Source organism: Armigeres subalbatus, chromosome 1, assembly GCF_024139115.2.
Source record: "Armigeres subalbatus isolate Guangzhou_Male chromosome 1, GZ_Asu_2, whole genome shotgun sequence".
Classification (NCBI taxonomy): Eukaryota; Metazoa; Arthropoda; class Insecta; order Diptera; family Culicidae; genus Armigeres; species Armigeres subalbatus.
In genome coordinates this window covers 194,862,557-194,877,304 of record NC_085139.1, presented here as the reverse complement: position 1 = coordinate 194,877,304, position 14,748 = coordinate 194,862,557, and the positions used below count along the sequence as shown (strand labels likewise).

At 39.6% G+C, this 14,748-nt stretch overlaps 1 protein-coding gene across 4 annotated transcripts in view; it reads right to left on the bottom strand.

Moving 5' to 3' along the window:
- LOC134205642 (lysophosphatidylcholine acyltransferase) overlaps nucleotides 1–14,748 on the bottom strand; it is an 83,939-nt gene that overhangs the window by 9,546 nt on the left and 59,645 nt on the right. For all 4 annotated transcript variants that reach the window (XM_062681089.1, XM_062681086.1, XM_062681087.1 and 1 more), the window contains 4 exons: nucleotides 9,998–10,265; nucleotides 9,656–9,919; nucleotides 9,434–9,587; nucleotides 9,122–9,229 (listed from right to left, as the gene is read on the bottom strand). In XM_062681089.1, the coding sequence (XP_062537073.1) occupies nucleotides 9,122–9,229; nucleotides 9,434–9,587; nucleotides 9,656–9,919; nucleotides 9,998–10,265 (794 nt within the window). The remainder of the gene's footprint in view (nucleotides 1–9,121; nucleotides 9,230–9,433; nucleotides 9,588–9,655; nucleotides 9,920–9,997; nucleotides 10,266–14,748) is intronic.

Sequence of the window (14,748 nt, the reverse complement as noted above, 5' to 3'; positions counted from 1 at the left end):
AAATCATGAGGTAACGAACCTATAGCGCTATAGTGGACATTGACATTGACAGGACATTGCTAAGATGAGGGATGCAAAATGTCATTGACAAATGACAAGAGACATTTTGAAAAAAAGCCCACTCTCAAGTTATATTTAGAGCAATGTACCTTCGGTTAAAAATATAGGACCACTAATGACTAAAGCGGTAGTTCATTCAAAATTATAAAGTTACTTAGGCTTCTAAATAAAAGTTTTAGACAGATTAGTCAAATGACATGCAGATGACCTTTTACAGCACTAGGCACAAGCAAACGAAGCAACGAGGATTTTTTTGGATCGCGAAATGATAGACTCGTTTTTAACCGAAAAAATATCTAACCACGCCAGCAAAGTCTGATATCATGACCAGATCCAATTGAAAACATATTTTGATATCAACATTATAATTTTCGTGATTGATTAAATCTTTTAATTCCATTTTGCCGTAGATTTCTCGCTTAACTTTTCAAAAGGTCCTAAGTAACATTTTTTTCATGATTTAATTTGAGTACTGCAATCAATAGCTTTCATGTTGTTCTGTTGATTGCGCTATTCAAATTAATTCATGAAAAAAATGTTACTTAGGACCTTTTGAAAAGTTAAGCGAGATTTGTTAACGAAAACCAATATCAAAATTAGTTTTCAATTTACTCTCATCGACAGAAGTTATCAAAATTAGGCACAACAACAAAATCAGTTGTCGAATTGATCTTGAGCTCTACTTGGCCAAGCAATGATGGTAATTGAGATATGACAGTACAAAGGACTAGATTAGCAAATAATTGGAATAAGCAGCCTGAAGTACTGAGAATCACTATGAAGCAGACCTGGCTGCAGTAGAAGGTCAGAAAAATGAAGAGCGTCTCTATCGCTCAACCGAGTGGACAAAGTTGAAAAAACAGACAAGTCTCATGCTTTAGCTTAGTTCCGGCGTTCCCAGGTGGGAATTTCATGCGTTTGATCCGGACAAAAAGGAAAAGTGCCGTTCCCCAAACTGTAATAATAATGCGCGATTTTAGCAACAAAATTCATTTAAACCAATGTCAAAAATATTGAAAACAAAGACTAACTTCTAAACACAATTCGGCGTCCCGGAAATCCAGAATTACAATATGATCATATTGGTTACAGGCGATTTCAACATCAATTTGATGATGGAGAACTCTAACAAGACATTAAAACTAATTGATCATTTAAGCGCATTATCCTTTAAACTGATTCCAACTCATCCAACTTGTCATAGGCCCGGTTCTGCATCCACCATTGATTTATTCACAAGTAATTGCACAGAGAACATGAAGAACGTTTATCAGTCATCAGTGGGAGGAATTAGCGATCATGATTTTATTTGCATTGATTACAAATTCAAGCTTCCTAAACCTGGTGCCAATGTATACTGGACACGTGAATATCACAAAATTAATCAATCGACTTTTCTGTCTGATTTACGTAGCGTAAATTTTGATGGTGTGTTCAATTGTGTGGGGATTAATGGAAAACTAAAATGTTTCAATGATGTACTCTTCACCATTCTTGATAAGCATGCTCCGCTCAAGAAAAAAACGATTAAAGATCCAAGTACTCCTTGGATCAATACTCACATTCATCGATTGATTAAAAATCGGTCCGAGGCTTATGAATGTTGGAAACGCGATAGAGGGAATCAGCGTAAATGGAAAAATTTCACTTGTCTTCGTAATTTAACAAACCAAGAGGTCAATCGTACAAAACGTCAATATTTTACCTCACAGTTAAGAGCTGACCTTCCTGCTAAGCAACTTTGGAAGAACATTAAACGATTAGGCTTAAAACAAACAAACACTTGTATGGGTGGAGGGGATGTAAGTGCTGATACTCTGAACTCATTCTTTGTTGCTCATTACACTCCACTTTCATTCAATCAAAATGACGACGTTGCAACACACCCGAATTTCTCATTTAGGTGTGTTACAAATGACGAAATACTTAGTGAGTTTGTTAAATCTTCTTGTGATGCTGTTGGCAATGATTCAATTCCACTACAAGTTTTAAAAATGTCTTTAAGTGTTACTCTCTCATACATTCGGGATATCTTTAATTGTTGTATCACTTCCTCAGATTTCCCACTTGATTGGAAAATCGCAAAAGTAATTCCAATAGGTAAGATTGACCACCCAGTTACTGAAAGAGACTATCGTCCGATCAGTATTCTTTGTGCCCTCTCAAAATATTCGAATCACTACTCTCTCAGCAACTGAATGACTACTTGACACACAATGATCTGTTATGTCCATTCCAGTCTGGATATAGGAAATCATGCAGCACCGTAACCGCGCTTATTAAAATAGAAAACGACATTAGAGAAGCGTTAGACAAGAAGATGGTCACTTTACTGGTTCTTCTTGATTTTAGTAAAGCATTCGATTCTATTGATCATAGACAATTGTGTAACAAGTTAAAATATAACTTCTATTTAGATCAATTCTCCATAAAATTAATTCAGTCATATTTGTCCAACCGATTGCAATACGTTGACTTCAACAACCAACAATCTGAATTAATTCCTGTTCTAAGCAGGGTGCCTCAAGGTTCAATTCTCGGACCGCTACTTTTCTCAATGTACATTAATGATCTTCCATTGAATCTGTCACATTGTCGATTCCACCTGTATGCAGACGACTGTCAATTATACATATCTGGGGTCCCTGGCACAATATCAGAAATGGTAAATCGAATGAACTCTGACATTCAGAGTATATTGCTATGGTGCGAGCAAAACGGCCTGATTCTTAACGGTTAACGATTATTTTTCACACAAAACGTGCCGTTTTGTCGAATGTACCATCAGTTAGAGTGGGAAACGATATAATTGAATATTCTAATGTCGTCAAAAATCTCGGTTTAATGATGGATACTAACTTGAACTGGTCACCTCAGGTTAATGCCGTGTGCAGTAAAATTTATAATGCCTTACACTCGCTTGTATTATTGAGACGGTGTACTCCCCAACATATCCGGATTCAACTGGTCAGGTCTCTTTTAGTTCCACTGTTTGATTATGGTGATATTTTGTTCGGCCTTGTTATTAGGAAAAACACGAAAAAACTTGACCAAGTATTCAACGCTGTTACACGATATGCTTTTAATCTGAAAAAGTTTGATAATTTATCTAATTTTAGAAAGGTTATTCTTGGAACTGATTTTACAAATAATTTAAAGTTCAGAACCTGTATCCAAACATTCAAAATTATTAACAACTCTCCAATTTATCTTCGAGATTTTTTTAGATATACTCGTTCTTCGCGAGGTTCGTTACTTATCGTTCCTAGATGTTTCACAAACAGTTTAAGAGACTCCTTCCGCCTACGAGCTATAAGAATTTGGAACGATTTACCTAGAAATCATAGGTGCGAAAGAAGTTTTTCTTTATTTAAGCGGAATCTAAATATCTTATTCAGTATGTAGTTATTGGTATTAGATGTTGCATAGTAGCATAAGCATTGAAAATCAATATGTGATTATTTATGTTGCTATATGGTAATTGTTAATAAATAAATAAATAAATATTGTCAGCTGTCAGGTCAACAGACTACAAATATTGTGAGAATATCAAACAATTTTCAAGAGAGTGTAAATTAATGTGACCAGACGTCCCGCGTTTCGCGGGACGCTGCATTTTTCAACTTCGTTTTACAAATTTATTACAATTCATACAGCGTTACAAATATTTTTCCAATTTTTTTTGGGCCAAAATATATGCGAAATGCTTTTTTGGAGGATTCATTTTCAATCCAGTGACGCAATCCAGATAGGCGTCCCGCGTTTCGCAGGACGCTTGCTGGTCACATTAGTGTAAATACAAATCCGCGATTTTCGCGACAACATTTCAAGGAATCGCGATTTTTACGACTAGAAGAGCAAATCCGCGACTGCTGTAACAGCCCTGCGCTTGGCCCTCGTTCAGCAGGACTACGTTCACAACTGCTAGTGACTCTAGTAGAATATGACCTCTGGAGTTAGTGAACGGAGATAGTAAAATTGAAAGACACAGAACAAATACAAACTAAAAATTTGTTTCGATGTCTTGCATAATATGCGGCTCGCGATTCATCGGCGAACTTTTCGTTTTACTTCTCCCAAATACATGCGCCATTGATTGAGGAAAAAAGAACTAAGCCAAAATCATATAATTTACGATTTATCTGTAAAAAAATTCTCGAATCTGCAAAATAACAATATGGCAAGTTCTCGATAAACAACAAAGTCGATCAAAAACATTCGTTGCTTTGATCCTAAAAGATGTCGAATTTACGTTCAGAATGCATGTTTTAGCTATCCTACCATCATTAAGATGTATTTTCTAACTAAAATGTCAAAAATAAGCCATATTATGACTAATTTTGTAATATCATCCTTTAGGCATCCTTTATGTTGAGAGAATGTAAACATCTTCAATGATCAAACTGCTGCATGTTTAGCAAAAACATTTCCATAGCTTTCTTCGAATATAACATATTTCTTCGAATATAACAGGATTCTTAGATCTTCGCTAATAATGATGTTTTCGGTGTTACTTGGGCTGGATGGGATACCTCCCGCAAGTCCAGATGGTCACTATTCCGGACTTATCCGCAAACCCACTGGTATGTTTAGCAGGGATGCGGGTACGGGTCGGACAGCAAGGCAACATCAGTCTTATTCTCGTACCTCGCAGTGGTTGAGATTTAACTTATCTACTTGCATGACCGAGCCCGTCTGGAGCCCGGACAAGCCTGCCCACCGGATGGGTGTTTGTTATCTGTACCAGGACCACAGATCAAACACCTCGGTGCGGCTTGACCGGTGTGAGCCTTGTGACCTTCAGCTCCACACCTCCGGCAAAGCCGACTTCGATCAGGAACTTGACAGTCATATGACTCATGTCCGTAATCAAAGCACTTGAAGCAGGCCTGAGGTTATTGGTTTGCGCTTACCGAGCATACCGACCAACCTACTGCGTTCCAGCTTAATCTTTCCGCAACCGAATCGCGGTATCCTGGATTTCAACGCCTCTCTCAGTGCAGCTACCAGTTCAGCGGCTTCGGCCTCGGCATTGGAATACCTCCACTGGCCATAGGCCTCTCACCTGAACCGCATCACCCAGCACCTCTTCTGCCAACTTTTTATACGCAGAACTCTTCCGCGTAGCATCCCGCTTCAGGACGTGGATCATCTCGCCCTTCTGCTCTGGTAGATGGTATGATTACCTCTAAACGTTCACACCATTGATCCCTTCCAACAAACCTCCTGCAGTGCCACCATGGTCCTTGAGCACATCGGCGAATATGCATGTACTTCCGATGAAATTGAGGATATGCAGTTGCACGAACCTAGTTTCCAATCGCTACTCCCTTTTCGCCGCTGTGTTCCAGTTCGTTTTTTCTCGATGATTATTCGTTGCTTGTTTTTTTTTGTGTAAACTGGCTTGCAGGGCCGGACACCAATCCTCTAAATTTCCGGAGGACCATGTAATTTTTTCCCAAGTTCGTTTATTTGGTAGGCTCAGGCGTGTATATGGTTCTTTGTGATATATACAATCAATATCATCATGGGCGTAGCCAGGATTTCGAGCAGGGGGGGGGGGCAACTTTTTGGGTCTTCTAATTCGTAGTTTTATAGTGGTTTTATGAAAACGCATGAATATTAGTGCTTGGCACTATTTCTTTCTAAGTTCCAAAAACTTTGAAACGAAATCTACAACCAACAGTAAAGGCTGGATAACAATAGCACGTTGCGCTGGGCGTTGAAGTCAGCGTTTTGTACTAGAACGCAACTTCACGCAAATCGCAAATCCGCTCTGAAATAATATTTATTATCAAATAGGCAGAAAAAACAATATGCAAGCTTCCTCCAGGAATTCCTTCGACAATTGCTCCAGTCATTCTATCCGAAGTTCTATCAGGAATTCTTTAAGAATGCCTCCAGCAACTTCTTCGGCAATGTCTTCAGGAATTTCACCATTAATTTCGCCGGGAATTAATCCAAAAATTTCACCATTATTTACTCCAAAAAATCTTCCACGAGCTGCTTTATAAGTTCTGCAGGGAATTCTTCTGATAATTCTTCGTGCTGTTTCTCATAAAAGTTTCTGAAAAATTGAGAGAATTCCTGAGAATTTCGCAAAAAATCTTCCAATTTCTTGTGTAAACTCCATAAAATTTTCCCGGAAAGTTTCAAATAATTTCTTGTGAAAATTTCAAAGAATTTCTCCTGGAATTCCACCGAGCATTTATACAGAAATTATACCGAAAATGAAATTTTCGGAGGAATTCCTAGATTAATTCCCAAAGTAGTCCTGAAAGAATTCCGGCGAAAACATCAAGATTTCCACTGGGAGATCCTCCAGGAGTTTCTCCAAAAACTCCTCCGGGAATTCTTCCAGGAGTTCCATCGGCAGTCCCTCCAAGAGTTCCTCCAGGATTTCCTCCGAGAATTATTCCAGTAGTTCTATCGGCAGTTCTTACGGGGGTTCCTTCCGAGAAATTCTCTAGAATTTCCTCTGGGACTTCATTCAGGCTTTCTTTCTGGAATTCATTTAGTTTTCTTCAGGAATTTATATAGAAATTCACCCAGAAGCTCCTCCGAGAATTTCTCTGAGAGCTCCTCAGGGAATTCTCCGGGATGTCTTCTGACGATGACGATGGTCCAGCTATATACCCCTACAAAGGTTTCAGCTAGACGAGATTTGTCTATAAGAAGAATTTTCCACGTTTTTTTTCGAGGATTCTTCTGATTGTTTCACTGGCATTTCCTCCGGGGGTTCCTTTGAAAATTCTCCCGGGAGTTTCTTCAGAAATTCCTACGGAAGTTCCTACGAGAATTCCTCCGAGAGTTCCTTCGGGAATTCCACTAGTAGCTCTGCCAGGAACTCATTCAGGCTTTTTTCAGGAAATCATTTAGGCTTTCTTCAGAAATTTAAATGGAAATTCCTCCTGAAGTTCTTCCGATAGTTTCTGTAGGAGTTCCTCCGGGAGGTCCTCTAGGAATTCTTCTAGAAGTTCCTCCTGAATTTTTTTCGAGAGTTCTTACGGGAGCTCCTCCGGCAGTTCCTTCGGGAACTCCTCCGGGAGATACACCTCAGAAGAGGAATTCCCAGAGTAATTTCCGGAGGAATTCCCGTAGAAATTATCAGAGGAATTCTAAGTCGCTAAGTTAACTAAGTCCCGTTTTATGAGGAAATGCTAAGACAATGTAACAATAAAACCGGACTTAGTTAACTCTTTCATAAAGGTACAATATATGTAACCGAAACGTCGGATAAAAACGAAAAACCCGTTTTTGAGCATAAGAAGACTGAAAGCCATAACCTCAAATATTATTATTATCTTTATTTGGCAAGTCTTCAGTCCATAGCTGGCTCACCTCGAATCAAGGAATTCCCTTTGAAGTTCCTGGAGGGATTCCCGGAGGAACTCTTGGTAAAACTGCTAGAGGAGGTACTCCCACAAGCACTTTCGGTGGAATTCCCACAAGGAAGTCCTGAAATAATTCTTGGAGAAGTTCCTGAAGGAATTTCTGGAGAAATATCAGAAGTAATTCTCGGATAAAATACCAGGAGGAATTAATGCCGAAATTCCCAGATGAAATCCTGAAAGTTTTCCCAGATGAATTGCTGATGAAATTAATGGATGCATTCCCGGGCGTTTGTGCTGAAGAAATTCCTGGAAGAACTCAATTGAAGATGTCCTGGAGGAACTCTCAAATTAATTTCCGAATGAAATTTTTTAGTATATTACAAGTGAAGTCCGGAAAGAATTCTAGGACAATTCTGCGAAAAAATTCCTGGAGTAATTCCTGAGGGAATTCCAGGAGAAGTACCTGAAGGAATTCCCGGAAAAATACCTGGAAGAATTTTCGGGGAAATACTTGGACGAACTCCTGGAGAAATTCTCAACGAAATTTGTAGAGGAATTCTTGAAGGATATTCTGAAGTAAAAAAGAATTCTAGAATGAAATCCTAAAGGATTTCGCTATTAAGTTTATGGCGGTTTTATCCCGGAGGAATTAAAGGAAGAGCTCCTGGAGAAATGCCTGAAGAAGTTCCTTGAAGAATTTCCGAAGATTTACAAGTGAAATTATGGAGCGAAATCGGAGAATTTCTGTCATAAATTTTTGAAGAAACTTCTGGTGGAATTTCGGAAGGAAATTTCGTATGTATTCTTGAAGGAACTCTCGAATACATTCCAGAAGAAATGCCGGAGATTTTGCTGGAAGAATAGCCGAAGAAATGTCTAGAAGTAAAACTTAGAAAGAAGTAAAAAATCTTCAAGGAATTTCCTCATGAATTCCCTCTGGCTACGCCCTTGAATATCGTTTTATTATACAGTTAATAAGAGAGGGGTAGGAGCCAGCGTACTCGTGGTGACTCGAGATGTAATAGGGTTACTGCTCATTGAATTCATAACATGTACGTTGTACAGATATCAATAACAATCGAAACAAAGAATTGGAGTGCAATTTGTTTTGTTAATTTTTTTGTGATTTTCTCCAACATGGAAATTTTTATACATATAAGGTATTCTTTTAAAGCTATTTTCAGATGTTTTTAAATTTTCTACAAAAAACTATTTTTTCTTCTATATAACTCAGTCGACGACATTATGTCAAAAACTATCGTTTGCAACAGCGGGGCACGGCGCGGCGGCTAACACCTCTACGCAAAACATTCACAGTTTGTTCGAAAATCTGTTTTCTCATTATAATGTCACATACTTGTTATTCATACCGGAAATAATTGAATCATTTATTTGAGAAACTGCATATATACCAATTTTGCACAATTCCGGGAGAACAACAAAAAACTACAACAATACGACTTAAAAACTCATACTTACACCTAACAATTTTGAAGAATACTCGACTGTAATTTGTAGAATATTACAGAAAACCTAGGCTCAAAGATAAATTTAACAATGCACGATGAAGAACAGAATCGAAAGTTATGTCGAAAGAATCGAGTATGAGATCGTATTGAAGTTGAAAAGTACGCCGCCGGCCATTGAAGAACAACACGAAATAGGAATAGCTGTTACATTGTCTAAAGTTCACCCACGGATAACATTTTAGTGTTTAGTCTACTTACCTGAAATAAGACTCGAACATAATTCAGCTTTGGTGAATACAATGTGATTAGAAACAGGGATAGTAACAAGTACTCTCTAATATCGATCACGTTCATGCCACGTTCAGGCTAAAATTACAAAATAAAAATCATTAATAAATCCTTCAAGTGAATACTGCACATCCGTTTCAAATCACTCAAAGGTAGAGTGAAATTGTATTGCCGTCTCTTTTTACGAAAAATGAGTAAAATTTCCGTGAGAAAAAAAGAGACGGAAATACAATTTCACTCAGTCTCTGAGTGATTTGAAACGGGCATGTAGCTAATACGAACCTTGACAAATATCCGGAAGAGCTTCTTAGTTGACTCGCTGTTTGCTGCAACTTTCAATCGACTGGCAAATTCCTCTATCGTCAGATAGCTGTTCTCGTCTGTAAATTGTGGGGTGTCTGCCACCAGTTGTTCCTCAATGTTGAGTTTGTTTAATCTGAAAAAAAATGACGTTCTCATCCAACCCGTTTTCATTTTCCTTTTATTCAATTTTCCTAAACTCACCCTAACTCCTTCCGTAGTTTCTCGATATCTGCACTAAATTGAGGATATGGCATGTTGATATTTTTAACGAACGTCATCATCTTACAGTCGTCGAACGTGTAATCGGAAATGGGGATACCCAGCTCCCGGGCCATCATATTGCGCACGTTACGTGCGTACAGTTTAGGGTCCTTCTTCTCCTCATCGTTTGGCTGATAAACGGGCAAAAATTCGATTTCGCAGTACGTGTGGAACTGGGTCAGTGTTCTCCAAAGCAGATGTAGTCTGGATTCCATAGAACGAAACATGACATGAAACCTATAAGTTAGCGAGAAGGTTCGACGTGAACCAAACGAAACCTACGCGTCCGGTCCTTCCCAGGTCCAGGTGACGGTGTCAATCTTATTCGGGTAGCGCACCAGCACTGGTTGGATCGGTACTCCCGGATAGAAAGCACCCGGTTTAAATTGTATCAGCGAGGTTCGGTTGGTGCAGGTTCCCTCGGGGAAGATCAAGATTTGGGGCCAGTCCTCCTTGGAGTTGGCACGTTCGATAATTTCTTTGATGGTGGTCTGCCGCGAGTTGGGGTCTTCACGGCACACATAAATGGGTTGTGCGTAGTCGATCAGCTCTGGGAAGTTCCGTGATGAAACCATTTTTATTACAGCCAAGAAGAAACGAGAATTAGAACCATCGATGTATCATAGAGAAAATTAGCTAAAATACACAGAATCTAGCGGGCAATTTTAGCGATATTCTACATGATTTCATGGTTTATGAAACATACAAATTTAATTTACACAAGTAAAACGGATTGGAATTTACATCATAACAAAAACATTTACAACCTCTCCATCAATCTTTTAATAAAATATGTTTTAATGCATAGATTGTATGTATTCAAATATACCTATTGTAATCCTTCGAAAATAATCATACTAGTACTTAGTACAGTGGCTTCAGTACTATTCTCGTCTGACGAGCTTAGATCTTTATTAGACTACAGTTTTTATAGCTAGATGCAACAAAATCATAGGATTGTCGAAATCATTTACACTTTTTATTCGAAAAATTCTCCAATGCTTTGGAAATACAGAAAAATATACCTATCGCTTGAAAATTCAGAAAAAATCACTTAGGTAAATAAAAAAATAGTCTTGAAATTTCAAAAACATTTCAGTTAAGAAATGGAAAGAAACTTTCTTGCCAACTGTTTTGTTGGTCAAAAGAATTTCAGAGGAAAATTTTAAAAATATATCTCAGAGAAATTCAGAACAATATGTAAACATGTGCCTAATGCTACTTTGAAATTCAAGATAGCGGACATATGGACCAATTATTTAATTTCACACCATGGAATATGGGTTGGGATTGATAAGTGGAACTCGAAAACCGAAATTGAAGATGGAGGACCACCATTGTAGCTGGCAACTATATGAACCAATTATTTGACCAATTGAAAGATTGAAATTTTATCGGCATCGGCAAGATAGATCCAGCCAATAGCGAAGCGTAGTGACAATCCTCAGAATCCTATTTGATGCACCAAAAATCCAGATATTCTTCTAGCAATTCCTTTGAAAGTTTTTCCACAAATTTCTTTGGAAGATTTCGAAGAAATACGTCCAGAATTTTCTCCAGGAATTCCTTTAGCAGTTTTCCAATAATTGCTTAGAAAACTGCTCTAGAAATTCGTCAGGAAGTATCTCCTGGAATTCCTCCGGAAGCTCCTCCGGGCATTCCTCCGGGAATTTCTCCGGAATTTTCCCTGAAGTCCCTTCAGTAATTACTCCAGAAGTTCCTTCACAAATTCCTCCAGAAGTTGCTTCAGAAATCCCTCCGAAAGTTCCTGCAGCAATTGCTCCCACAATTCCTCCAGGAATCTCTTCAGAAATTCCTCCAGGAATTGCTCTGGAAATTCCTCCAGGAATTGCTCCTGAAGTTCCTCCAGAAATTGCTCCGGAAATTCTTTTATGAATTGTTATGGAAGTTCATCCAGGAATTACTTGAGAAGTTCCTCAAGAAATTCCTTGAGAAGTTCCTCAAGGAATTCGTCCAGTAGTTCCTCTATGCATACCCCCGGAAGTTCCTCCACTAATTCCTCCGGAAGTTCCACCACTAATTCCTCCGGAAGTTTCTCCAAGAATTCCTTCGAAAGTTTCCCCAGGAATTTCTCCGGAAGTTCCTCCAGGAATTTCTCCGTAAGTTCCTCCAGGAATTCCTCCGGAAGTACCTCCAGGAATTCCTCCGGAAGTACCTCCAGGAATTCCTCCGGAAGTTCCTCCAGGAATTCCTCCGGAAGTTCCTCCAGGAATTCCTCCGGAAGTTCCTCCAGGAATTCCTCCGGAAGTTCCTCCAGGAATTCCTCCGGAAGTTCCTCCAGGAATTCCTCCGGAAGTTCCTCCAGGAATTCCTCCGGGAGTTCCTCCAGGAATTCCTCCGGAAGTTCCTCCAGGAATTCCTCCGGAAGTTCCTCCAGGAATTCCTCCGGAAGTTCCTCCAGGAATTCCTCCGGAAGTTCCTCCAGGAATTCCTCCGGAAGTTCCTCCAGGAATTCCTCCGGAAGTTCCTCCAGGAATTCCTCCGGAAGTTCCTCCAGGAATTCCTCCGGAAGTTCCTCCAGGAATTCCTCCGGAAGTTCCTCCAGGAATTCCTCCGGAAGTTCCTCCAGGAATTCCTCCGGAAGTTCCTCCAGGAATTCCTCCGGAAGATCCTCCAGGAATACCTCCGGAAGTTCCTCCAGGAATACCTCCGGAAGTTCCTCCAGGAATTCCTCCGGAAGTTCCTCCAGGAATTCCTCCGGAAGTTCCTTCAGGAATCCCTCCGGAAGTTCCTCCAGGAATTCCTCCGGAAGTTCCTCCAGGAATTCCTCCGGAAGTTCCTCCAGGAATTCCTCCGGAAGTTCCTCCAGGAATTCCTCCGGAAGTTCCTCCAGGAATTCCTCCGGAAGTTCCTCCAGGAATTCCTCCGGAAGTTCCTCCAGGAATTCCTCCGAAAGTTCCTCCAGGAATTCCTCCGGAAGTTCCTCCAGGAATTCCTCCGGAAGTTCCTCCAGGAATTCCTCCGGAAGTTCCTCCAGGAATTCCCCCGGAAGTTCCTCCAGGAATTCCTCCAGAAGTTCCTCCAAGAATTCTCCCGGAAGTTCCTCCAGGAATTCCCCGGGAAGTTCATCCAGGAATTCCTCGGGAAGTTCCTACAGGAATTCTTCGGGAAGTTCCTTCAGGAATTCCTCGGGAAGTTCCTTCAGGAATTTCTCCCGAAGTTCCTTCGGGAATTCCTGCGAAAGTTCCTCCAGGAATTCCTCCGGAAGTTCGTTCACGAATTCCTCCGGAAGTTCCTCCAAGCCTCTTTAAATTTCTTGTGAAGTTCCGCAGACATTCCTAAGGAAAATTCGGCAGAAAATTATCCAGAAAAATTTATCCGGAAGATTTTCCAGGAGTTCCTTACAAAGTTCTTTCAGGAGTTCCTCCGGAAGTTCCTTCCAGAATACCTTTGGAAGTTCCTCTACGAATTTCATCAAAAGTTTCTCCAGGATTTCAACTGCAAGTTTCTTCAGGAGTTCTTGAACGAATTTCTCCGCATTGTGTTGCAGAAACTCATTTGTCTGTCCTGAAATTCCACTTGGAGTTGCTCCAGAATTTCCTTTGCTATTTTTTTTAGTAATTTCTTCTAGAATACCTTTAAATATACCCCACATGTACCTTCAAAAATTCCTTTATGAATTTCCTCAAAAACTTCACACAAATCATTTCGAGAGCTCTTCAGAAACTTACAACGGGAATATACCGCGCACGAATCCAGAGTTTCGTTCGGAAATTCCTTCAGAATTTACTCCAAAAATTCATCCTTATGTTTTCTCCAAAATATCACCCATCATTCCCCTGAAAGATCTTTAAGGGAGTCTTCAGAAATTCCTTAAGGAAGACCATCGGAAATTCGTCTAAAAACTCATCCTATTATTCCACAGATTTTTTTTCAGGAATTCTCATTTTAATTTCCCCAAGAACTCGTTTATAAATTTCTTCAAGAATCCCACCGGATATTCTCTCAGAATATTTCCCAGAAATTCCAGACGGAACGCCAGAAAAAAATATTTCTCTAGCCTTTTCGACAATAGCTTTTTCACGGCCATGGCGTGGTACAAAATATTCGACGGCTTATTCATTCTCAAACGGTGGCAGCGGCGTAAGAGAATCATCGGCGGCAGCGCACAGGTCTGAAAATATGGTATGTCAAACCGGACATCAATTTTCGAATTTTCTGGTCCAGTAATTGGCCCATATGACCGCCATCTCAAATTTTGGTCCACTATTTTGGATTTCAAAATGACGAAAAACTCGATTTTTTAATTTTCTACTCATCAAATATGATACATATTTTCCGGTTTCTGGGCAAATAATATGGTTCATATGACCGCCGTCTTGAACTAAGGTTCGCCGTCTTGGATTTCAAAAAGACGTCGAACAGCGATTTTTGAATTCTACTCATCAAGTCCCACCGATAGACACTCATCTTGCTTGGTTTCAAGTAAAATAATTGAAACCCCGCGATGAATACTTCGGAGAGTTTTGCATTCCTTAAGGACAAGCCTCCCGGAATCCAAAAACAAAATTTAATTCATTTACGTTTTCGAGGGCACGCCACTCGCTACGGAGGCAACTGTCAGTTTTATTATTTCACGCATGCTGCAACACAGCAAAGCTCAAATAATACAAATGAGGGAGTTTTAGAAGCAGAGGGATGTAAGTAACATTTTGATCAAAATTGGGTTGGCTACAGCAAAACATGCTTTTATTCTCGAGCTTATGTTGATATCATTTGTACGATGTTTATAAAAAAGGGAATATTCACATTTTTTTTTGAACTTCCATACATTTTATATGAAGCGAAAAAATATTGAAAAATTGTGCCTCTGTTTTTCTCAAAACTAACTTTTTGTAACTAACATCCCTTTGCGTTTGACAGTTGTGCGTTGCTACCGTATTGAGTGGTATGCCCTTGCAAACGCGAGTAGATTAAAATTTGGAATCGTGGGGGCTGTCCTTGAATATCGCCAGAATTTTGAATAGTTTACTTTAACCGTGTTCGGAGATATACATTGTTGTGCCTTGCAA